Below are 27076 nucleotides of genomic sequence, written 5' to 3'. Positions count from 1 at the left end.
AGCAGTATTAGAACTTGAGGTTCAAGTCAGTGCAGCATTTGGCTCAGTTCTGGCTGGATAAACAGCTCTCTGAATGGGATTCCTTCTTATTCCCCAAACCAGACTCTAGCTCACTTTGCAATTTCAAGTACTTGGGAGCCTATCTTTTCTCCTCTCCCTAATTTCTTTGCTTTATAAAATGTAAGATGCTAAAAACAAGGATGAAGCTTTAGCCTCAGTCTACACTATTGTTGCAGTGCAGAGGTAACTTGTGGTTGCTGTGATGCTAAACACTGTGATACTGATGTGCCAAATGTGATAATGGTTATCCATGGTGGACAGTGTTTGGTGGAGCTTTCTGGTTAAAACAAGCTTGGAAGGAGGAGTGGCATCCATTTCCGAAATGGCTTGCCTCCAGAAACTCTATGAACAGTGCTCAGGGCTTTCATTTATAGGGCTGCTATGAGTCGTCTACGACTTGACGGCACCTACCAACAACAACAACACTATAGAGAGGCCACTTGTAGAGGTAATCCTGTGCAATACAGGATGTTAAGGAGCATCCCTCAATTGTACCTGCATTAGATTGATACCTGAAGCAATCCTCAATTGCAACAAAGAACATTTGCAGACACTGCCAGATACCATCTACAGGTAAAACTACCATTGCTGAGAACTTATGGAAGTAGAAGTTATTGAGGAAGAGTTCCATGGATTGGAAATTCTGAACTTCTGATTTAATACTAATTAATGCACTCTCCTTTACCAACCTGGAGAAACAGACACATAATAAAAAGTGCTTCATGTTCAATATATTTAGGAATGTGTTGGATCCTTTATTCCAGGCATTTTCAGAGGCTTCATTATCTTCATGTTCATAATGAGTGTCTACAATGGAGCTTGGATACAAAGTCGTCCCTGGACTTAAATATGATCTGGAAACAACTTTGAAATAATATTTATGAAATATAAGTTTAAGATACAAGGTCCTAATCAAATATTTTTATGCCATTTTGAAAGTGCTAAATCTGGAAAGAAATAATAGAGATGGAATTGATCCTTAAAGCAGTCTAGAATAAGGAAATAACTTTTATTTAAATTTATGCTATTAATTTATAGCATAAGCTAATGTCTACCATCAGATAGAGCATGCTACTGGGGAAAAGTAATAGAAATTCAAGAAAGAAATAAAATTGAAGTGGTCATTAAATCATCTATAATTTCAAAGCAGAGGAAATTTCACATCTGCTGAAAATGTTTTCTTGGAGGTAAAAATGTGCATATGTGCTGATCTACTAGTATATTATTTTAACAGCACACTGATAATTAAGCACAGATTAGGACTAAAAATGCATAGCTTCTCAGTGCCCAAAGGAGCCATCTATTTCAGACATTTTTATTTTACAATTGAAAAGTCCCATATTTGTGCCTTTTGACTGACCTAGATGTACAGGCTCCAATTGGTAAAGCTGAGTAAATGAAAACTGTGTTTACCTGAAAATTCTTCACTGTTGGGTTTTCTTAAGGGCCCAACATGTACTCTCCCCCTGCATGACGTATCAGACCGAATTTGGATATTTCGAGTCAACAATCCAATCTCAGCAGCCAAACTCACATATTGGCCATCTTCTGTGACATGGACACTTCCTGGGAAGGAAAAAAAAACACAAAATGTTACAAACTATTTCAGAAACCACCAGCCAGGGACCCAGTGAACTTGATAAATGAAAACATTCTCTCCCTTCGGAAGCCCTACCAACATTAAGGTCTGCTTCTCCTCAGGCATTCTCCACAAATGTCAGCTGAGAAATGAAAAGCCTGTTCACATTTCCTTCTTTGGGATCAGAGTAAGAGTGTGTGAGGAAGAATTCATTTCTTTGCAATAACTGTGGGTCCTGGGACATGCCATTGCCACAGGAAGTCAGGGCAGAACTGGCCAATTAGCAGGGTCCCCAAACTCCCTTCTTAAATGCAACAGTGTGCAGTGCTTGGATCTGCATTGTTCCCAGACCTCTTTCACGGGAATGAAGACTCTTCAACCAAGTAAGAGTAGTGATGGCAGCAGTGAGTAAGAAGAAAGGAATAGAGTGAAGCAGTGCCAAGCAACAGTAGTCACAACAGCATCCTCTGAGGTGATCTTAGCGCCCCCCCCTCCCTGAGACAGCTGAACAGCTTCCGTAAAAGAAAGAACTGAAGGGTCTCCTGTTTTGTTTCCTTGTCTTGTTTTCACTTCTTCATGGATCTCACCAGCAAAGATTGCTGATGATTTGTCTTGTCTTGGCCACACTTTAAGGAATCAAATTATTCTTGGAGTTATGATGTAGAGAAAGGTTTAGAGAAAGGTTTTCAATATCTCATATTGAAAACATACATTGTCGTACTCTTGTACCCAAACATCACTGCTTGTTGGTTATATTTCCTTTGTCAGATTTAGGCTTATAAGAAAGCTTAGAGTTACTTATATGCGTTTGCAATACATATTAAACTGTATATCACACTCCCTCACTCCTTTCTTTCTAGTCAGATCAAACTCATAGCTGACCCTTCATTAGATTTCTAATTGCATGAGAGGAGCTTGTTCATGTTTCTTACAAGAAGCCACTAATGGAGCTGAGCTGCCAGAAAGGCTCAGCTTTTGGGTTAGCAGCATAACTCCCTACTGACGATGTCACTATTGTTGTTAGATGTCATTGAGTTAATTGCAACTCATAGCCACCTACAAACAATAGATCTGAACTTTATCCTATTGTGTACTCACTTGTTCTTGTTGTTAGGTGAACAACAGATCTGAACCCTAGATGTGAAGTCTGTCCTATCCTGTGTCATCCTTACCCTCTCTGACACACTTAAGCCCATTGCTGCAGTCACTGTGTCAACTGACCTCATCAAAGGTTTTCTTCTCTTTTTCTCTCTACCTTTCCAAGTATGATATCCCTTTCTAAGGAATAGCCTCTCCAGCGATATACCTCAAAAATGCGAGACAAAGTTTACCATCCTTAGTTCTAAGGAGAGTGTTGCCTGTATTTTTTCCAAGACATCTCTTTGTTTTTTCAGCAATCCATGGTACATTCAATACTCTTCTCCAGCACCACTGCTCAAAGTGCAATTCTTTTACTGTCATTCTTATTTATTGTTCGGCTCTGAGATGCATAACAAATGATTGAGACAGTCATGCCCTTAATCAGGTGCCCTTTAGTGTTCAAGCTGACATCATTGTCCCTCAGGAATTTGGAGAGATCCCTGACTGCAGACTTGCTCTAATATCCTGATCAATACATCTCCTGATCACCTGATTGCTTGTACCATGGGTGTTGATGTTGGATCCAAATTAGGTGAAATTGTGGACAATTTCAACCTTTTCTCCATTAATCAAGATGTTGTCTTCTAGTGAAGTCATAAGCATTTTTGTCTTAATGTTCAGATGCAATCCATATTGAAGGCTGTAATTTTCAATCCTCTGAAGTAAGTGCTTCAAATCCTCACATCCAGCAAGCAAGTTGTCAACCATATAGCACAAGTTGTTGATGAGTCTTCCTCTTATCCTGATGCCAAATTCTTCTTCATAGAGTTTGACTTCTTAAATAACTTTCTCAGTGTACACACTGAATAGATATGGAGAAAGGATACAACCCTGCCACCCACTTCCTGTTTTATCCACTGTTACTTTTGTTGTTGTTATGTACCATCAAGTTGAAATCAACCCATAACTGACCCTTTAGTGGTTTTTCAGAGGCAATTCATCCCACAGGAGAAGATTGCCCATCCTCCCACGGAGCAGTTGGTGGCCCTTGGAACCACAATGTACCTTCTAGGCCACCAGAGCTCCCTAGTTGTTGTTGTTGTTATGTGCCATCGAGTCACTTAAAACTCATAGCGACCCTATAGACAACAGCCCTAAACTCTGCTCTGTCCTATGCCAATCTCATTGTCTCCGATACACCCATCCTGATTACCCCAGTCACTGAATCAATCCCAAAGAAGGGTGACCCAACAGAGGGTGGAACCCATAGAGCAATCTCATTGATTTCACATGCAAGCAAAATTCTACTTAGATTATTCAAAAATGACTGGAAAAGCACATCAGCAGAGAACTGCCAGAAGTCCAGGCTGGATTTAGAAGGGGTCGGGGTACTAGGGATATTGTAGAGCTCCCTAGAGCTTCCTAAATTTCACATATTAAAGAAACTGAAACTCATTGTTGTCAAGTCAGAATCAACTCATAGCTGATCCTCCAGGAGATTTTCTGAGGCTTAAATTGCATGGGAGAAGGCTGCCCATCTTTCTTGTGCTAAGCAAGAAAGGTAGAATCAGACCATCAGAGAGGTGCCACCTTTAGGTTATCAGCATAATTCCCTACAAATGAGGCCACCAGGATGCCCTTAAACTATGCATAGTGTAAAAATATGTAGTATTTTTTTTTAAAAAAAAACCATTTAGTTGTTTTGTTTTTTTAAATCATTGTACTAATAGTTGTTGATACATAAAACATCTTTCATTTCAGGAGGAATACATGCCTAAGTATGGAAAATGAAGCCATTATTTAAAGTACCTATCCCATTCTAAATGATTGCTTGAATCAATGTGACAGGAAATGAAATGGAAATTTAGTCCCCATGAGCTTGTTCTAACTTAGCCATGCAACTATGCAGTGACCTTGAACAAGATTCCCAACCTTTCTGCTCAAGTCTTACCATTATAAATAAAAAGGGAGGGGAAAAAATTCTCACCTGCTTTCAACAGCAGGCAATAAAACTAATGAAGGAATAGAGATAAAGCCTCCTAGCATGAGTGTAGGGAAGCAGAGAGGCAACATTCATCTCCTCTGAATGACAATCAGATCTGAGGTCTCTAGTCAGGTCACTGAACTCGATCTTCGTGGCTCACTCACTTCTCATAACCAACAAACCAAAGCCTTACCGATATGGCGGTATTGGAGACGCTCCTGGATTCTAACTTGGTGGCCTGTGACTTCTGTTATAGTGAGTACTTCTGCTTCATGAGGTTCATATGAAGAGGAACTAAGGATGATTTTGTCATGGGGTTGCCAGTCCACTGTATCCTCAACAGTGATTCTGTAACAGCATAAAAATGGCATCAAATCTGCTAATAATACAACATACATCATAACCCCATGAGAGGAATGGACATTCACTACCTACTTCTCAGCAGTTTCTAATATACACATATATATACATACATATATACATATGTATGTGTGTGTATATACATATATATGTATATATTCCCAATGTATACATATACCTGCATCCTTATACACATATATACATATGTACGTGTGTGTGTGTGTGCGCGCACGCATGTGTGTAGTTGTGGTGCTAGAGAAGAGTCTTGAACATACCATGGACTGCCAAGAAAACAAATTGGTCTGTCCTAGAGAGGGTGAAACCAAGTTTCTCCTTTGAGGTTTGGATGTTAAAGCTCCGTCTCACATACTTTGGGCATGTGGCCAGGAGAAACTGGTCCCTGGAGAAGGGCATCATCCTCGGAAGGGTGGAGGGACAGGACAGAAAGAGCCTGGATGAGATGGATTGATAACAGTAACTGGGGCAATAGGGGCTGTTGTGTCAGAATTACTGAGACTGGCTCAGGACAGGGCAGGGTTCAGAGCTGCTGTACATAGGGTCCCTGTACATCACAGGCAATTCAACAGCACATAACAACAAAAACATACTATATTGGTTGTTTTTCATTTAAGTCTTTTGTTTAGTGTCAACTAGACCTAGGGGAGGGTCTTTGTATTTATAAGTTTGTTGTTATTATTATATTTTGGAGGAACATTCTTCTAAGTGGTACAGCACTTTTCTGTCAATATGCTGTACTGAGGTAACCTGGGGTTGCTGTGATACTGAACCTTGTACCACTGAGGAGTCAAATGCTATAATGATTACCTATGGTGGACAGTGTTTGGTGGAGCTCCCACTTTAAGACAGGTCTGGGAGCAGGAGTGGCATCCACTTCCTAAACAACATGCCTCTGGAAACTCTATGAACTTTGAGAAATGATAGTTATAGAAAGGCTTCTGGCCTTTTGTTCATAGTGTTTCTATGAGTCATGCTCAACTCGATGACAATCAACAACAACACATATATAAAGGAAAAAGAAAAAACCCAACAAAACACCTTGACCTCATTGCTGTGGAGACAGAACTGACTCATCGCTGATACTTCAGCAGGTTTTCCAAGGCTATAAATGGCATGAGAGAAGATTGCCCTTGTTTCTCCCGCCCAGCCACTGGTGAACTGAATGAGCAGAGAGTTTCCATTTTCAGCCATGCAACTCCTTAAAAGACAGCCCATAGGAATGGCAATGGACAAGAACGAGTGAAGTGTCCTGGGTTGAATAAAGAATGTGTACCATATATTCATTATTTCCTAGAACAGCAAGCTTTCTCTTTTGTTGATAAGTCACATGAATAATAAATATATTTCAGGAGTCTTTTCCCAAGCTTTCTGAAGATATATAATGCCTTTAAAAAAAAACAAAACAAACAAACAAAAAAACCAACCAATTTATCACCATGGTTTAATACTTTGAGGATTGGCCAGACCCTACAGATCAAACTCATGATCCAGTTTTCCATCTAGAGATGCCACTTGATAGCTTGGTGACTGTGGGAAGTCACTGAATAAATAGGTGCTTCATATCCTCATCTGAAAATTGACAAAAGTGAAACCTTTACTTCAACCTCCAAGCGTTATCCCTGGGAATAAAGGGTATGTGTTCCTAGAGTGTGCTGTGTCCCAAGTCTTGTGCTCTCATCACATTATGAAACAATGAGGACTTTGTTGATTTGGTTTTTAAAATTCTTTTTTTAAACTCCAATTTAACATTTATGTTCAGTCTTTCACTGCCGCCTAGCTTTTCCTAGAGAATCTGACTACTTTACTCTTAATTCACTGTCATTTTTCATGTTCACTGTAGAAGCTTGTGTTAATTGCCTATTTCTTTAACTAATGCTCAAATTTTATCGAGATCTGACAGCAAATTCTCTCTACCAGTAAATGACTGCTTGTGTAACAGTGTGTGTGTGTGAGAGAGAGAGAGAGAATAATACTATTTGTACAACTGTAGGCATATTTTGACTAGGAAAGGGGGATACACCAAGTACCATAGTAGATACTAAAAGCAAAACGGCGACAAGAAGAAGAGAAACCACTTTTAAATTCCATGTGCATTTTTAAATTACAACTTAGATATTGGTTAGTTGTTGTTGTGGTTGTTGTTGTTGTTATGTGCCTTTGAATCACCTATCGCTCATAGTGACCCTATGTGCAATAGCTCTGAAGCATTCTCTATCCTGAGCCAGTTTCACTGACTCTGACACACTTACTCTAGTCACTGTATTATTCCATCTTATCCAGATTCTTCCTCTCCTGAGCTGACCCTCCACTCTTCTAGGCATGATATACTTCTCCAAGCACTGGCTCCTCCTGGCAACATGCCCAAAGTATGTGAGACAGAGCTTCAAAATCCTAGCCTCCAAGGAGAAACTGAATTTTACCCTCTCTAAGACAGATATGTTTGTTCACTTGGTTGTCCATGGTATGTTCAAAAGTTGTCTCCAGCACCACAACTCAAAGGCATCAATTTTTCTTCTGTTATCCTTAGTTATTATTCAGTTTTCTGATGCATAGCAAGTAACTGTAAAAAAAACATGGCTTGGATCAGGAGCACCTTAGTCTCTAAAATGACACTGTTGCTTTCCAGTATTCTGGAGAGGTCCCTGACAGCAGCTTTTCTCAGTACAATTCATCTTTTGATTTCGAGTGCTGGTGCCAAGAGTGTTGATTATGGAGCTGAGCAAGCTTAATTGTTAAAAACCTCAGTGAGAATCTTTGTATTCTTAATGTTGAGCTTCAATCCACAATGAAGACTACAGTGCTTGACCTTCTGCAGCAAGTGCTTCATGTCTGCTTCAGTTTCAGCAGGCAAAGTTGTCTCATTTACATATTCCAGGTTGTTAATAAGTCTTCCTCCAATCCTGACGCCACATTCCTCCTTATAAAGCCCAGCCTCCTCAATAATCTCTTCTAAATATAGACTGAAAATGTATGGAGACAGGACACATCCCTGATGAACTCTTTTCCTGATTTTAAACCATGCAGTGTTGCTTGCACTCTTCTGAGGACTGCTTACTAGTCCAAGTGGAGCACAATCAAGTGTTCTGGGATTTCCATTCTCCTCAAGGTTAGCCACAATTTATTATGATCCACAGTCAAATGCCTTAGCATAGCAGATGTGTTGTTGTTGTTGTTATGTGCCGTCGAGTCGCCTGCGACTCATAGCGACCCTATGTACAACAGCCCTAAACTCCACTCTGTCCTGTGCCAATCGCACTGATGTCTTTAAAGATGTCTTGGAGGCAGTGTTCATGGATGTTTACTATAAAGCATTAAAAACAAATGATATAAACAAAGGGATCCATCATAGGCCAACGATATGAATCTATCATGAATCAAATATTGTGATAAATTCAAATCTGAGGTTAAATAACCACAAAGAAAGAGATACAGAGAGAAAGAGGCCAAAATGAGAAGAAGGGTGTAATATAATAAGTGATGCAATTTAATGAAAGGATTCCACTTAAACTCTTTTCCTAATGTGTCAGGACATTCTAGTTAAAGAATAAAAAAGAGGAAATTAAGAAATAAAAGAATAAGATAACAGAACTCAAGCTGAGATGACTAACAGATGCCAGAGATTGAATGGAAATATTGGAAGACTCCTGATCATGTTTAGGGCTCTATCCATCAACCAGCATTACCTCACTTGTCTGATATCTTCCCCCCTCCCCTCCTGCTAACTGGTCCGAATAAGCTATATTTGCTAATTTCAAAATTGTATATGAATTTTAGAAATTATAAACCATCTATAATTCAAATCCCTCCTTGCTATCTAGTAGAAATCAGTCATGGTTTACCCTCAAGCAGGTTTCAAAGGCTACCAGTCTCATGGGAGGAGATTCCAAATTCTTCTTCTACATTCAAAATGCCAATGAGGTGCCACCTTTGGTTAGCCATGCAACTCCCTACAAACTATGCCACAGAGCTCCCATAACCCATATAATTGAACACTATGTAGCCATTGAAAAGTCATCCTTCTTCTGCCATCCTTATTCATTGTTCAGGTCTCAGATGCAAAGCAAGTGAGTGGAAAGACCATAGCCTGAATCAGATGCACCTTAGTCCTCAAACTAACATCATTACTCCTCAATAATTTGCAGAGGTCCCTAACTGCAGATTTTCCCAGTACAATGCATCTCCTGATTTTTCTGACTGGTGATAATTTTGGATCCGACTAAGATGAAGTTGTTGCCAGTTTCAATCTTTTCACTGTCAGTGTGACAGAAGAAGAATTAATGCCGTTGAGCTGTGGTGTTGGAGAAGAGTGCTGAGCAACCTCTGAATGTCCAAAAGAATAAAGACATGTGTCCTGGAGAATCTGCAGCCAGAGTAAGCTTTGGAGGCAAAGATAATGAGTCTTTGCCTAACATACTTTGAACATGTTGCTAGGTGGGGCTACTCCTTGGAGAGGGACATGATGCTTGGAAAGGTGAAGTGTTGGTGAAGGAGAGGAAGATCTTTGATCCGGTGGATTGACACCGGAGATTGACTGAAACAATGGGCTTTAGAGAATCAGAAAGTGAAAGGATGGTGTAGGATGGGGTAGGGTTCAGATCTGTTATAGGGTAGTTATGGTTGTACTCCATTTGACGGCACCTAAGAACAACAACAACATTGAAAAGCACATTGCCACAAAATATTGAATTATAAGGAAAACTGTTCATCCTGCACAGTGAAACTTCTGAGAACCTTAACTGAACAAAGATGCCTAATATTTCTGTTTCCCCACACATTTCCCTCCTTTTGAGCATACAGTCTTATCACTTCTTTATCACTCTCAATCACTGAAAAATATGAGTTTTCCTTCTCTGACAGGTTTCTGTCATATACAAGTTCTAGCTTTTGCAAATTTTACTGTATTTTAAAGAATATAAAAACTATGTCTCTTTCTTTTTAAATTACAAGAAGGCATATACAAAAAGCAGAAAGCAAGAAAAATGCATGTGGAAATATTAACTTACCTACAGGTGTTGAGCTTATTGTTGTTTTTCACTCAAATATAAATTTTCTAAAAGTATTATATGGCATATCCAAAACCCCACACTCTTTAAAAAAAGTCCAATGATATGAAGTCACATCAAAGTAAATTAGGAGTATAATCTAAACCAATCATTTCTTCCATAATCTATATTTGTGAGATAATATCTTTACTATTACTTACATTGTGATCTGATTGAAAGTTTACAAAGCAAACTAGTTTTTCACTCAACCATTCATACATATTTTCTTTCATAACATTAATTACAACACCCACATTATAATCACATTTTTTCCACTTCCTCCCTGTAATTCTCTTGTCCACTAATCCGTCTAGCCTACCCTTTCCTGCATTCAGAACTTTATCCTTGGGCAAGTTCTGCCCTTTTGAACTTTTGTGGTTGGCTCTTTTACAGAGTGAGTGCCTCCTTGCTGTTATTCTTCACCTTATAAGTCTGTCTATTGTTCCCTTACAAGTTAAGTCAAGAGGGTGAGTTTTGCTTTGAGCTCAATGGGTGAGAAGTGACAATCTCCTTAAGGACCCCACCAATCTCTATTATACAAGCAAGCCTTCTATTTAATAGTATTCTTTAATTTTGATTCACATTTATCCTCACTCTATCCAGCATCGCCTACTGTGATCCCCTTTAGAATGGTCAGCAGTGTTGGAAGTGGAGGTTTGCATGGTTCATTAGTCCTTTGGTCTGTTTGTGTACATCTTTGCTTTTCCTTTCTCTTTATTCTGCACAGATGATGCTAATAGTTGCACCTCTCATCGCTGCTCACAAGCCATTAAGACCTCAGTAAGTGCTCACCAAATATGATTTAAAATCTTAATGTATCTTGTTCACTATAATACCCTGATAAAAGTACTTAACGAGATTAAAAGTTAGTCCTTGATAATACTCTTATATCAGCCCTTTCCTCTTGTAAGGTGAATCAATTTAGTTTCTCAAGATATAGTTGTGTGTTCTCATTTCTTGCTTTAAAATATTGTAGCCTTCTCTGTTCTTAATTTCATTCATTCAAAAAAAAAAAAAAACTAGCAAGTGTTCTCATGCCTTCAAGAAGTCTGCCTATGGGTCTTCCTAATGGAGAAGGTCAGCTTCTCCATTCTGTACCACCATAACTTGACACCACAGATACTGCCCTGTGAGCTATAATATACTATTAACAGAATGTACTTTTGTCTTCTGTGGCTATTAAGCTTTGATATTGTTTGTCAGTATTTAATGAAAATAGATTGGCTTTGCAAGGCTCTAGCAAAGTACTCTACAAAGACAAATGAATCACTAAAGTATTAATGCAAAATTTATATTACAAAACCAGAATTAAGTAAAACCTGGAGTTTCATGAAAATTCACTTTTTCTGTATACTCCTGTAGGAACTCTGGTCACTAAGCCTGTAGGCATTTGTGCTGCTAACCCAAAGGTGGTTTATCTCTGGTGGCTTGAATCCACCAGTGGCTTGCTGGGAGAAAGATAATCAATCTCCTCTGGTGCAGTTTACAGCTTCCAAAAAACCACCCAAGAGTCAGCTGTGAGTTGGTTCAAACACAATGGCAAGGAGAATTTTTAAGTTTATACACTCCCAAGACTATCTCCTGTTATTTGGATATGTTATCAGAAGCAACCAGTTCCTGGAGAAAGGCTTGGTGATTAGAAGGTCAGTGAAAAAAGAGGAAAATCCTCAAGAAGATGATACAGTGGTTACAACAATGGGCTCAAGGTCAACAGTGATTGTGTGGATAACACGGGAATGGGTGGTATTTTATTCTGTTGTTTCTGGGGTTGCTCTGAGTTGGAACCTACTCATTAGCACTCAACATCATCATCATCATCAACAACGAAAACCTATACTCCTAAAGAATCTATGGTTATATACCTCATAAGGACCATTTGCAGATATCAAGAAGTGTGACTCCTATTTCTATGTCCATGTAGCAATATGGATAATTTCAGAAAAGATTTGTGGACCTGAGGTGAATAGTCTAGTTAGTCCTTCTAGTCCAGTATCAATTTTCCCCAAATTCCAATAGCTATTATTCTTAGTTTCAGTCAGCTACCAATATGGTTACTCTTCCATCATTTCTAGTAATCTTAGGTGTAATCACTGCTTGAGTCCCAGATGTATTCTGTACCTCTGATTACTAATGAGAGTCCTACAGATTACAGGAGAGAGAAGAGATCTGCTTGTCATTCGAGCAAATACATACCTAAAATAATAAGTAAACAAAATTGAAAGGACTTTTTTCTAGGATATCTGTGCCTAAATGGAAAACATATGAGGATATAAAGGAAATTATAAATAATTACTATGGGACACTCCTTAAAAACAACATTTAAAAAATATAAACCAAAAAAATCAGCACAGCTTCCATTATTTTGACAATAATAGTTTACTTACTTTAAGGAAAATATAATACTTATTGGTCAAAGAATCATAATTACAAAGATCAAAATAGAATATATGCTTCCAAGTTTGACTTAAAAGTTCTTAAATCCCTGTGTGAACACTCATGCATAAGAACCTACAATTCAAAGAAATTTGTTAACTAAACTCTGGGTTAGGTTCTAAGGATAATAGCTGTATTTTACCACTGGCTCAGAGTAGAAAGATCCCAAAATGCTTTCCCTCTAGGAATAGGAATGGCCAGGAACTTATGAACTTCCCACTACCTTTGAGGCTTTAAAAAAATCATTATTCCAATTTAAACATATTTTGCAGTGCTCAGTGAGGAAACTCAGAATACACAGGACTGTTCTTGTTGTATACCATAGTCTAAACTGACCCATAGCTGACCCTGCAGCAGGTTTTCAGAGGCCGTTAATCGCACGTGAAAAGATTGCTCATTCTTCTCCCATGGAGCAACTGGTGGTCTTGATGCCTTCAGGAGTGCAGCATAGGTTCTGATCAATAGGCCTATAGAACTAGACACAAAGGACTAGGTAGGTACTAAAGAAACAAAATTCTACAATGATGCTGATGATGGGCAACAATTATAACTACAAAACCTATACTGTCAATGCTTTGAAATCCACAATAATTCTGTAGGGGCAGAGTTTACAGATTTTTCTGTAGAATATTTTCACTGACTATTTAAGGTTATAAGTCTTTACAGGGTTGTTGTTATTATTGTTGTCTACTGTAAAGTCAGAACCGACCCATAGCTGACCCTCCAGTGGGTTTTCAGAGACAGTTAATCGCATGGGAGGAAATTGCCCATCCTCCTACCATGGAGTAGCTGGTGGCTTTGAACTACATGCTTTTGGGATTGCAGTGCAGCTTCTTGTCACTAGGTTACCAGAGCTCTCATATAACAATGGGACTCCCATATTTGTATATGAACATAATTAAGTGTTCTGGGATTCCCATTCTTCTCAATGTTAGCCATAGAATTTTGTGAACTACACAGTCAAATACCTTTGCATAGTCAATAAAATACAAATAGACATTCTTCTGTTATTCTCTGCTTACAATATCATACATAAGTAATAGAACAAGAAAACACTGGATGGTTTAAAATTAGGAAGGATGTATGTCACGGTTGTATTCTTTCTCCATGCCTATTTAATGTATATGCTGAGCAAATCACAAAACTGTGTTATGCAGATGACACAGCCTTGCTTGCTGAAAGTAAAGAAGACCTGAATCATGTGCTGCAGAAGATTAAAGAATACAGCCTTCAATATGGACAATATCTCAACAACAAAAAACCAAATGTCTTTACCACTGAACCAAAAGAAAATATTCTGATGGATAGAGAACAGATTGAATCTGTCAATGATTTAATCTTGCTTGGATCCAAAATCAACATTCTTGATACTAGTAATCAGGAGACCAGTAAATATATTGCTTTGGTGCCCAGGGCCTCTCCAAAATTCTAAAGAACAATGATGTCAAATTGAAGATTAACATGCGCTTGATTTATGTTGTAATCTTTTCAATCACTACACAACCGAGAGCTGGACAGCAAATAAGGGTGACAAAAAACGAATTGATGCCTTTGAATTGGGACATTGGGGAAGAGTACTAAATATCCCATGGACATCCAAAAGAATGAATAAATATGTGTTGAAGAAAGTGTAGCCAGAGAACTCCTTGGAGACAAGGATGATGAAGCTTCATCTCCTATACTTAGCAAAAGCTATCAGGAGAGTCTATTCCTTGGAAAAGGATAACATGCTTTTTAAAGTAAGTGATTGAAAAGATTACAACATAAATCAAGCGCATATTAATCTTCAATTTGATATCATTGCTCTTTAGAATTTTGGAGAGGCCCTTGGCACCAAAGCAATATATTTTAAAAGTATAGGGTAAGTGATAGAGAGGAATATTTGCATTGAAATGGATTAACACAGTGACTGCAGCAATAAGCTCACGTATAATAAGCAATGATGAGGATAACATAGGATAGGACAGAGTTTATAGCCAAATGTTTAGTCACTGTTATCAACAGACATCCTTAATAATAGCTTAGTTGTTGCTGTTGTTAGATGTCATTGAACAACAGACCTGAACCCTGTTCTCCTGTGTCATCCTCATCATCTCTGACACACTTGAGTCTACTGTTGCACTCACTGGGTCAATCCATCTCATTAAGGGTCTTCCTCTCTTCCATTGACTTTCCATCTTTCTAATCCTGATGTCCCTTTCCAAAGGAATAACCTTTCTTAACAACATGTCCAAAATTTTGGTGTTTGCTTTTTTATTTTAACCTCCAAGGAGCACTCTGGAGTAATTTTTCCAAGGTATATTCCTTTATTCCTTTTCCAAGTAATATCTGTTTGTTCTTATGTCAATCCGTGGAATATGCAGCATTCTTCTCTAAAACCACAACTCAAAGGGCATCGATTCTTTTCCTTCTTCTTCTTCCATCCTTATTTACTGTTCATCTCTCAGATGTGTAGTAAGTCATTGAAAAGATTATGGCCTGGATGAGGTGCACCTTTGTTTGCAAACTGACATTATTGCTTGTCAGTATTTTGGAGAGGACCCTGACAGTGGTTTTGCCCACTGCAATACGTCTGTCTCCTGATCTCCTGACTGATGGTCCAAAGGTATTGATTCTGGATCTAAGCAAAAGGAAATCATTCATAATTTCCATCCTTTATCTATCTATCTATCTATCTATCTATCTATCTATCTATCTATCTATCATCTATTGATCTATCATGATATAGGTATACTTACTGTTATAGAGTTGCTTACAACTCCCAGAGATCATATAAAAACAGAGTAAAATTGCAAATCTTAGATAAAGACTATCTTATCTTTACTCCAGAGGACCATACTTGGGGATTTAATTGTCTGGCTTTCTAATTAGCATTCAAATGATTAACCACAGGAACTCCTCAGCAATAGCTCATCATATTTTCTTTTTTTAAAACAAACAAACAGAAAAAAAACAAAACAAAACAAAAACAACTCCAATATATTGCCGTTTAGTTGAGTCTGACACATGATCGCCCTCCATTAGGTCTCCAAAGCTGTATATCTTAGAGTGAATAGATGGTCTCGACTTTTTCTCTTGGAGTAGATGATAGGTTCCTTCCCAAAATGCAAACCTTTCCATTAGTGGGCCAACTTAACTAACTTCACTGTTAGAGTTCTTCAATAATAACTCTTGTTGTCATTATTGTTATGTACAGGCGAGTCAGAAATGACTTAAAGCTGACACTCTCATAGGTTTTCAGAGGCAGTAAACCACATGGGAGATTACCAATAATAACTATAATAGCTATTAATTCATTGCATTGCATACATGACCTTCCTTCTTCCACATTCCATAAAATTCATCACATCTCTTTGTAAGGATCACTCTCTTCATCTAACATCCTTAAAGAGAGCCCCTTACCTGAAAGAGAGACATGTATTCAACCTGTTTGGGTCAAAATCCTTCCCTGGTGCTTCTATGCAGAAACCAAGCGAGTAATTTCCCTTAGTTGGTAAGACCCACTACTCTGGGATCACCTGCAACCTTCTGGGTGGAAAAAGGGAATTGAACACTAGAATAATAAAGAGTTGAAAGTATAGAAATATGAGAGTGAAAAAAGAAGGACAGAAAAGGAGTCTAGTGCATTTTCTCAAAGGATTACAAATGATCACTGTTCCTCTCAACTAAAGTATTCTGGTGTGTTGAGAGTTCTAACACTGAGATGCTTATCTCGTATCATAACGAAGCCTAGCTCAGAGCCTACTTTGACTTTTGTTAATTCTATTTGCAAACTGTTAAAACTTTAGACAGACTTCAGTTGATAACAAAGAAATGTTTATCTCTGCAGTAAACTTAAGATATGGAATGTTCTAGAGAGAGTTTTAAACCAAGACTCTTATCAGAAATTTTCTCAGAAGTGTCAGGAAATATTTTCAGATTATTATCTTATGACACCATACCAAACCCTTTTTGTCATGCATTTGAACAAACCAATCTAAATAGCCCAGAGTTATATGTCTGGCCAATCCATTTTCAGTGCTTCTGCCTCTAGCTTTGCTGTTTTTGCAACTTCCAATCAGAATATTGTAATTTTAGTTCTTTATTTGACCTCTTAAATGTGTTTCTTCTATTTCATTTAGCATAAACATCAATATCCTAGACTAATATTGACTATTTTTATTAGAACAAGTGCTTAACAATTACTCAACAAATTATCCTTAACAGTAGCTATATTCACTGACATAGTGTTGCTTATGCCTCATTGAGACCCAGTAAGGATAAAGTATAATTGTAAAACTTGGGAAAATAGTGTTTTCCTTTTGCCTATGGAGTGGACTGGTGGATTAAAATGGCTTCCCTTCTAGTCATCTGTCCATTCATGTGGTATACTACATTAGGAATAAGAAATTGAAGAGGAATGGAGTTACATTCATCATCAAAAAGAACATTTCAAGATCTATTCTGCAGTACCAATTCTTTCAGTGATAGGATAGTATCTATACACATACAAGGAAGACATGTTAATATGACTGTTATATAAATGTATTCAACCACTACTAAGGTCAAAGGACTTCTACCAAGGTCTGTTGTCAGAAATGGATCAAAATGCAACTAAGATGCCTTACTAAAAACAACCAATTGGAATGCAAAAGTTGGAAATGAAGGTGGATTGGTAGTTGGGAAACTATAACATTGATGATAGAAATGAGGACATGACAGAATTGTATATGGACAATGACGTAGTCACTACAAGTGCGTTTTCAAAAAACATTAAGAATCCAATCCCAGTAAGTATCTTTTTAAAGGAGATAAGCTAGAGAGTAAACATGGTTATGTAAAGATTAATCTGTAAGTCTGGACCACCCTAAAACCTAGAACGACAAGAAAAGATACTTTCACTACATCCTACAAAATTTAGAAAGAGCACAGTCCATATGATATGTTTACTTTGACTCTAGTCTCTATGACTGGGAAATAATTAATTTCTATTTTTATGATGGTAGCTGAGCGGTAAGGATCTGTGCTGACAATCCTAAGGCATGTGGTTCAAGTCTTAACAGCTGTTTGCTATAGGGGAGGAAGATGGGAAATCTCCTATGTGATTTACAGCTTCTTAAAAACCACTGGAGTGTCATCTATGAGTGAATTCCATCTAAAGAATACATAAAAACAGCAATGTCATTGTTAGGTGCCACAGAGTCACCTCATAGCAACCCTAGGTACAACAGATCATAGAAACCCTGTGATTCACAGCAACTCTACGAACAACAGATCTGAATCTTTCCTCATCCTGTGTTATCCTTATGATATTAGATATGTTCTAGTCACTGTGTGGATCATAACAAACTGTGGCTGACTCTGAGAAGAATGGGAATCCCAGAACATTTAATTGTGCTAATACGAAACCTATACTTGGACCAAGAGGCAGTAGTCAGAACAGAGCAGGGTAACACTGCATGGTTCAAATTTGGGAAGGGTGTATGCCAGGGATGCATCCTGTCTCCATACCTTTTCAACATGTATGCAGAGCAGATTATCCGAGAGGCTGGGCTCTATGAGGAGAATTGTGGCATCAGGATTGGTGGAAGATCTATTAACAATCTGCGTTATGCAGATGACACAACCCTGCTTGCTGAAACTGAGGAGGACCTCATGCACTTGCCGTGAAGGGTCAAGGACTGCAGCCTTCAGTATAGACTGAGGCTCAATGTCAAGAAGATAAAGATTCTCGCCACTGGACCAATTGGCAGCATCAGGATGGATGACGAAGAGATTTAGAGTGTTCACAGCTTCAGTTTGCTCGGCTCCACAGTCAACACTCTTGGCACCAGCAGTCAGGAAATCAAAAAGCATATGGCGATGGGAAAGTCTGTTGCTAGGGACCTCTATAAGGTCCTCAGGAGCAACAGTGTCTCTCTGGAGACTAAGGTGCGCCTGATACAGGCGATGGTATTTGCAATCGCTTGTTATGCATCAGAGAGTTGGACAATGACTAGGGAGGACAGAAGGATAGTTGATGCTTTTGAGCTGTGGTGCTGGAGAAGGGTACTGAATGTACCACGAACTGCCAGGAAAACAAACAGATTTATCTTGGAGAGGATTAAACCAAGCTACTCCTTGGAGGCAAGGATTCTGGGGCTTCGTCTGACATACTTTGGACATGTTGCCAGGAGGGACGGGTCCTTGGAGAGGGACATCATGCTTGGGAGGGTGGAGGAACAGCGCAGGAGGGGAATACCCTCTATGAGATGGATTGATTTGGTGACTGGGGTAATCGGGATGGGTGTGTCAGAGGTGGTGCGGTTGGCGCAGGATAGAGCAGGGTTTAGGGCTGTTGTGCATAGGGTCGCTATGAGTCGGAAACGACTCGACGGCACATAACAACAACATAGTCACTACGACAACTGATCTTGTAGAGGGTTTTGCCAAGAACCAGCACCCCGTGACAATATGCCTAAAGTGAGACAAAGTTCCATCATCCTTAGCTCTAAGGACCACCCTGGCTACACTTCCTCCAAGATAGATTTGTTTGTACTTCTGATGTTCCATTAGATATTCAGTACTGTTCTCCAATACCAAAATTTAAAGGCACTGATTCTTCCTCTGTCATCCTTACTCACTGTACAACTTTCTGAGACATAGAGAACAACTGAAAATATCAGTAAAATGAATTGAGTAAAATGAACCTTAGCCTTTAAACTGACAACCTTGCTCTTTAACACTTTGGAGAAGTTCTTGACAGAAGATTCTCCCAATTCAACATGTTTTTTTTTTGTTTTTTTTTTACATTAGTATATGGCTGGGAAAAGGATACTTATTAAGGAGTTTTGGTATGTGTGTAGGTAGCCAATGGCAGGCAGAAAGGACAAAGTGCCCCCTCTCCTCAACATGTTTTTTGATTTCTTGAGTGCTGCTACTTCAATCTTGTCTCCATTTATCATGACGTTATTTATTGCTCCAATTTTGAAAATTTTGGTTTTATTGGTGTTGAAGGCTGTAGTTTTTAGTTTTCTGGGATAAGTGCTGTAAGTCATTTTCACCTTTTTGCAATTTGTGTCATCTTCAGAGGCTGTGAGTCTTCCTTCAATTCTGATGCCACATTCTCCTTCAGATAGAACAGTTTCTCAAATTATTTACTCTATACACAGACTGAATAGGTATAGAGAAAGGATACAGTCTTGATACACACCTTTCCTGATTTTAAACTACGCAGTATTCCCTTGATCTGCTGATACAAATGCTTCTTAGTATTACAGGTTTCATATGAGTGTAATTAAGTGTTCTGGGATTCCTATTCTTTACAGTTCGTAGTATTTTTATTGCAGTAGTCCTAGGAAATGGAGCTTTACAACTACTCTATTAAATAGGTATGACAATCTTCATACAGTAGAAAAAGATATTGTGACTCAGAGAGGATAATTTACCTAAAGTTACAAATTTAAATAGTTCCATAACTAGAATTATTTTAGTTACTCTGCTTTCAAAGCTGACATTCTTTTTTATGACAGCACACCACCGCTACCCTACCTTTCCAGCTCATAGGCATCACAGCATGGGGAGAGTAGTCAACATAAAAGTATAGCTGATAGCTCATCGGGCCAGAAGGACTCATCTGTTTGTGGAGGATACATATGTCATCTTAACTCCTGCCAGTAAACAGATAAGGTCATGAACTCTAATTCTAATATTTAAACTAGTTTTTTTGATAATAATGTTATCTAAGCAATAAGAAATTAAATATAGTAGTAATTTATGAAACTAAGATAAAATAATTTCACAAAGATTCTCACTACTGGGCCAGCACCATGATAGATGAAGAAAACATTGAGGTTATTAACAATCACAGCTTGCTTGGCTCCACAATCAAAACTCTTGGAACCAGCAGTCAGGAAATCAAAAGATAAATTGCAGTGGGAAAAGCTGCTTTGAGGGACCTTTCCAGAGTACTAAGAAGCACTGATATTAGTCTAGAGACAAAGACATACTTAATAAAGGTCATGGTCTTTGCAATTATTTGCTATGCATCAGAGAGCTGGACAATGACTGAGGATGACAGAAGATGACTAAAATCCTTTGAGTTGTGGTGCTGGAGAAGAGTATTTACTGCCAAGAGAACATACAGGTCTGTCTTGGAGAGGGTAAAACCAAGTTTCTCCTGGGAGGCTAAGATTTTGAATCTCCATCTCACACACTTTGGGTACATGTTCAGGAGGGACCCGTCCTTTGAGAAGGACAACATGCTCAGAAGGGTGGAGGGACAACACAAGACCCCAGATGAGATGACTTGATACAGTAGTAACTGGGACAAGGGAGGTAGATGTGTCAGAGTCTGGCCCAGGACAGGGCAGGCTTCAGAGCTATTGTACATTGGGTTGCTATGAGTTGCCGTTGACTCAACAGCACAAAATAACAACATATCCTATTTATTATTATGTTCTCATATATGTATGCCAAGGAGTAAAGATGGTCAATAAATTCTGACTTGCAAAAAATGTTTTTATTGAGTTTTATGTGTGCCTTTGATTTAAATGGAAGTCTTACTTATAGCCAGCTATCCTTGTAAAGGAAGGTCCAGTGGTTTAGTAGTAAGGAGTTGCACTGCCAACCCAAAGGATCATGGTTTTAATACATCAGCTACTCTGTGGCAGACAGATAGGCAATCTCTTCCTACACAGTTAACTGCCTCTGAAGACCACTGGAGGATCAGCTGTGTGTTGGTTCCGACTTGACAGTTCATAAAAACAACAAATCCTTAGTAAAATACATCATGCTTGGAAAAATGGAGAGTTGGTGAGAAAGGAAAAATCATTAACAAGATGGACTGACAAAGTGACTGTAAACTGGGTTCATGTGTGGTAGAGATGAAAATTCAGGCTTCAGATCCCTTGTTCTCAGGGTTGCTATGAATTATACTTGACTCAAAGTCATCTAACAACACCACCTACAGGATTTTTGGTGGCTCCAAACTTAAGTGTTTGGCTGTTAATCAAACAGAAGTTCAGCAACTCAATCGTAGTAGGCACTCCACTCAAGAACTATGTAGTCATATTCTTCCCTAAAGATTACAGCCTTGTGTATCCTAAAGGTCACTTGTACTCTGCCCAATAGGGTTGCTTTGAGTTCCTGTGGGTTGGAATCAACTTTACAACAGGTTTTTATGTGTTAGGTGCTAGAAAAAATATCAAATATATTTTCCTCATCATATTAAAAACCAATTTAAGTAACAGGACCCTTAAGCAGGTTAGTATCACTCACCAGAAAAGCATGTTGTTATTAAGTTTATAAGCTGTAAAAGCACATGCTTCAGAGGGATGGAAAACTCAGTGTTTGCTGAATGGGACAATATAAGGATAAGAAGGAAAGGCTAAAGGCAAGAGAAGATGCATTTTCAACAACCTTATTTCATTGATCATCTACTTAGAGATCATATTTGTAAGTTGTAATATTGAGCCATGTGGGAAGTTCTGAGAGAAGGAGTATAACATAAGTGATGGATAAATAAATAGTCCAAGTAAGGCAGATTTAAGGAATACCACCAGTAATAGAAATTTTTTAAAAAACCAGAATATGTAGAATAAACAATTCTTTTCAAATTAAAAATTTAAATCCTTGTTAGAGTTATTATCTTGTAAATAACAGAATATGTTAATACACTGCTTGAGAAGCACAGAAGATAACAGAAAAGAGAAAATGGATCATGCTTTATAGAATGTCTTTCTTTAAGATAGTAATATAGTATGTGTGTGAAGGGAAAGCTGTATAAAATAATTGGTAAGTAGCAAAATATAACTAAGGAAAAGAAAGATGTGGGGAGATATACAAGTGTTATAGATAAAACCAGACCACTATGCCCGCATTCCTATATTCCCAATGACAAGAAACCTTACTCTACAAGTGAGTACACAGGCTGACAGGTAAGATAAACACATGGACCAGTGAAAAACTCTAAACTACGATGCAGAGGTTTGGTAGATAACATTTCTGCATAAGTATGTGCTGCAATTCCTTAATTGTATTTCTTTTTTGAAAACTGTAAATAAAATTAGAAGAAACTGCCCACCTTTCTTCTATGGACACAACCTTGGTGACTGAAAATGAGAAAGCCTGTGGCCCTTGTTTCAGAGAACTAGGGACTATAGTCTTCAGTAAAGATTACATCTTAACATCAAGAAGACAGAAATCCCCACCACTGGACCAATAAGCAACTTCATGATAGATGGAAAGAAGATTGAAATTGTCAATGATTTCATCTTACTTGGATCCACAGTCAACATCCTTGGTACCAGCAGTCAGATCAGGAGACGTGCTGCATTGGGAAAGTCTGCTGCTCCCTCCAAAATGCTTAAAAGCAATGAAGTCAGTTTGAAGACCTTAAGAGCACCTGATTTAAGCCTTGGTCTATGAAAATACTTGCTATGCATCCAAGAGCTGAACAATGAATATGAATAATAGAAGAACTGATGTCTTTAAGTTGTGGTGGTGGAGAAGAGCAGGTGGACTGCCAAAAAAAATCCATCCAACCAGATGTACCTTTGAAAAGTGTAGAAAAAAATTACTCCTTGGGGGCAAGGATGGTAAAGCTTCATCTCTCATACTTTGGGCATGTGGCTAGGAGAGGCTATCTCTTGAAGAACATCATGTTTAAAAAGGTTAACAAAAGAGAAGACCCTCAAAGAGATGGACTGAGACAGTGATTGCAACACTGGGTTCAAGTGTGTCAGAGATGATAAGGATGGCCTAAGATAGGAGAGAGTTCAGATAAGTTGTTCATACGATTGATGTAAGTCATACTGAACAACTCCTAAGAACAAGAACACAAGCAATGAGAACAGAAAAACCACGGTAAAATGGAGCCTTGGAAAATTCTAGCTTTGAAACTTAGAAAAGTTACTTGTCTAGCTTCAGTTTCCGTACATGTTCCTTGCAGATAAAATGTCTAATTTATGGCATTGAGAGACTTAAATGAGATATTGTATGTAAAATACTTATTAGAGGGCTGGCATAGACTAACCCCAGTTAATAAGGACTCAATAAATGTTAGCTAGTTAATTAGTATGGATACTTCTAATTAGTAAAATTGAATTTCTTTCAAACAGCCTGTAGCTTAGAGTCTGAAAAAGTTTTTAACACATTCTTATAAAAAAAATCTATTCATATGGCACTGCTAAATTACAAATTACTAACCTTACAATTATAATTAAAGTTTCTTATTGATCGTCATTTAAAAATGCCTATTTCACAGATGCTTCTGGATGTCAGAAAAGCACATTGTATTCAACATAAGCAAATCTAAATTCTTACTCTTTCCCGCAAAACTTAGTTCTCCTCTAGTGAATGGCACTTCTATCCATCTATCACAAGTCAGAAACCAAAATGCAATGTTAATACTTTCTCTTCATTTCTCTCAATACTCATATTTAATCCATTCTGTACATTTTACCTCATGCTTCTAAATCTTCCAGTGTTCTCCGTTTCCACCACTGCTCCTGACAAGACATTTGAGCTTCGAATCGATGTCCTTGGGTCTACTTTTGCCCCTATCTATTTGTCCACTTTGCAGACACAATGATTGTAAGTCCTACCTCCCACTCATATCCTAGTTAGTTGGAGACTCTGATGCCAACCCACAAAACATGTTTTTATTGTAGTTGATTGCCTTTGAGTTGAGCACAACTCATAGCAACCCTATGAACAAAAGGCTTGAAGCCCCTCTACAACTATTAATATTTATCAAAGTTCATAGTATACAGAGGCAAATTATTTAGGAAGTGGATGTTACTCTGTCATAAAATGTTACTGCTGAGTCGCCTGCAATGCAGAGTGGCCCTATTTTCAGCAGCTCGGAACCCTTCCATGTCCTGAGCCAGTCTCACTAATTCTGACACACCAACCCCCATCTCCACAGTTACTCTATCAATCCATCTCATACACGATCTCCCTCTCCTTCGCTCTCCATCCACTCTTCCAAGTGTGATGTCCTCCTCCAAGGATGGATCTCTCCTGGCCATGTGCCCAAAGTAAGTGAGGTGCAGCTTCAAAATCCTAGACTCCAAGGAGAGACTTGGTTTCACTCTCTCCAAGACAGACCTATTTGTTTTCTTGGAAGTCCGTGTTATGTTCAAGATTCTTCTCTAGCAACTCAAAGACATCTATTCTTCTTCTGTCATCCTTAGTCATTGTCCAACTTTTGGAAGCATAATAAGTAATTGAGAAAACCATGGCCTGGATTAGGTGCACATTTGTATCTAAAATATCATTGTTCTTCAGCACTCTGGAGAGGTCCATGACAGCAGATTTTCCCAATGCGATTCATCTTTTTATTTCCTGACTGCTGGTATTAAGTATGTTGATTGTAGAGCCGAGCAAGCTATAATTGCTAACGACTTCAATCTCATCTCCATCTATTATGGTGCTGCCAAATGGCCCAGTGGTGAGAATCTTTGTCTTCTTGATGTTGAGCTTCAATCCATATTGAAGACTACAGTCCTTGACTTTTTGCAGCCAGTGCTTCAGGTCTTTTTCAGTTTCAAAAAGCAAGGTCATGTCATCTTCATATCATAGGTTGTTAATGAGTCTTCCTCCAATCTTGATGTTACACTCCTCCTCATAAAGCCCTGCTTCCTGGATGATCTGTTCTGCATACAGATTGAAAAAGTATGGTGACAGGATGCACTCCTTTCTTGATTTTGAACCATGCAGTATTTTCTTCCTCTGTTCTCAGGACAGTTTCTTAGTTTAAGTTTTGTATAAGCACGATCAAGTGTTCTGAGATTCCCATTTTCCTCAAGAATAGCCACAGTTTGTTGTGATCCACAGTCGAATGTCTTTGCATAGCCAATGAAACACAGATAGACATTCATCTGGTACTTTCTGCTTTCTGCCAAGATCCACCTGACATTGGCAATATAATGTCCTAGTGCCACAACCTCCTTTAAGCCCAGCCTGTATTTCTGGTAGTTCTCTGTTAATGTAGTGTTTCAGTCTTTCCTGGATAATCTTCAGCAAAATTTTGCTTGCATGTGACCTGAGCAATATTGCACGATAATTTCTACACTCTTGTCAGGTCACCATTTTTTAGAATGGGAGTAAATATGGATCTCTTCCAATCAGCTGGCCAAGTAGTTGTCCTCCAGATTTCTTGGCAAAACTTTGTGAGTACATGCAGGGCAGCATCTGTTTGTTGAAATACGTCAATTGGTATTCCATCAACTCCTGGGGCTTTATTTTTTGCCAAGTCCTTCAGAGCAGCCTGCTCTTCCTCCTTCATCACCATTGCCTCTTGCTCATATGCTGTTTCTTGAAATTCTTCACTGTTCAGCCAATTCTTTTTGGCACAATGACTCTGTATTCAATATTCTGCCCATAGTATCCTTAAACGTTGAAACACATAGCTTGAATTTATTCTTTAGTTCTTTCAGCTTAAAAAATGCCAAGCAAATTTTGCCCTTTTGATTTTCTGACTCGAGCTCCTTGAACATTTTATTGTAATATATTCCCTTGTGTTCTCAAGAAGCCCTCTTAACATCTTGATTTCTTCCCTCTGCTTTGGCTTCTCGGCTCTCTAGTGCAATATTCAGAGTCTCTTCTGACATCCATTTTGATCTTGTCTTCTTCTTCCTTCTTAGTAATGACTTTTTGCGCTCTTCATGAATGATAGTCTTGATATCTTTCACAGTTCATCTGGACTTCGTTCATTAGTGTTTAAGGCCTCAAAACTATTCCTGAGTTGGTAGGACTCAAAATCCTCTTACTCTTTGAAAACTTACAACTTCTTAGGGTGAAAGTTTCTTGTTATTAATAAGGAACCTGGACCTAAGACTAAATTAGTCACCATTTTCATCATGTTTATACTGCGTACTTCTCTTCAGCCAGATGGTTTTTTTTGCCTCTCATATTCTTCCTTTTCTCTCCCTCTATAAAATCACCTCTGGCAAATGCTTCTCAATCTAGACTGACTTTTCCTCTATTAAGTTCTAAAGAGTTTCCACATACAACATATCTAATTCCTGGGTGCCAATATTTTCCCCTCCCTATATATTCCTTTCTTTTAAGACCATTCATTTAATAAGTATTTATTGAACACCTGCTACATATAAGGCCTCATGTTAAGAGGTAACTTGGGCAAGTAGCTGCACTGCAATCCCAGAGGTACAGGGTTCGAATCCATCAGATGCTTGGTTGGAGAAGGAGGGACAATCTCCTCCTATACCAGTCAGATCCGCTTTGATAGAACACACACACAAAAATAATAAAATTTAAAAAAATAGAGTTAAGTTGGGAGGAAGACAAAGCTCTGAATGAGACACATTTTTTGCCTTCACAGGTTTTATCAAGGATAATGTCATGAAGATACAAATTTATTTATTTATGTTGTTGTTGTTGTTATGTGCCGTCGAGTCGCCTGCGACTCATAGCGACCCTATGTACAACAGCCCTAAACTCCTCTCTGTCCTGTGCCAATCGCACTGTCTCTGACATTCCCATCCCAATTATCCCAGTCACTGAATCAATCCACCTCATAGAGGGCCTTCCTCTCCT

General features: G+C 38.4%; 1 protein-coding gene across 1 annotated transcript in view; it reads right to left on the bottom strand.

Moving 5' to 3' along the window:
* PKHD1 (polycystic kidney and hepatic disease 1 (autosomal recessive)) overlaps positions 1-27076 on the bottom strand; it is an 866042-nt gene that overhangs the window by 205811 nt on the left and 633155 nt on the right. Inside the window, exons 54-55 of the mRNA XM_006882114.1 lie at positions 4897-5051; positions 1474-1626 (exon numbers count right to left, since the gene is read on the bottom strand). Of these exons, the coding sequence (XP_006882176.1) occupies positions 1474-1626; positions 4897-5051 (308 nt within the window). The remainder of the gene's footprint in view (positions 1-1473; positions 1627-4896; positions 5052-27076) is intronic.

This window comes from Elephantulus edwardii, unplaced genomic scaffold (assembly GCF_000299155.1).
Source record: "Elephantulus edwardii isolate Elephantulus edwardi_28Jun2011 unplaced genomic scaffold, EleEdw1.0 scaffold00017, whole genome shotgun sequence".
In the NCBI taxonomy this organism is placed as follows: Eukaryota; Metazoa; Chordata; class Mammalia; order Macroscelidea; family Macroscelididae; genus Elephantulus; species Elephantulus edwardii.
The sequence above is the reverse complement of the archived record's forward strand: the minus strand, read 5'-3'. Positions and strand labels throughout refer to the sequence as shown.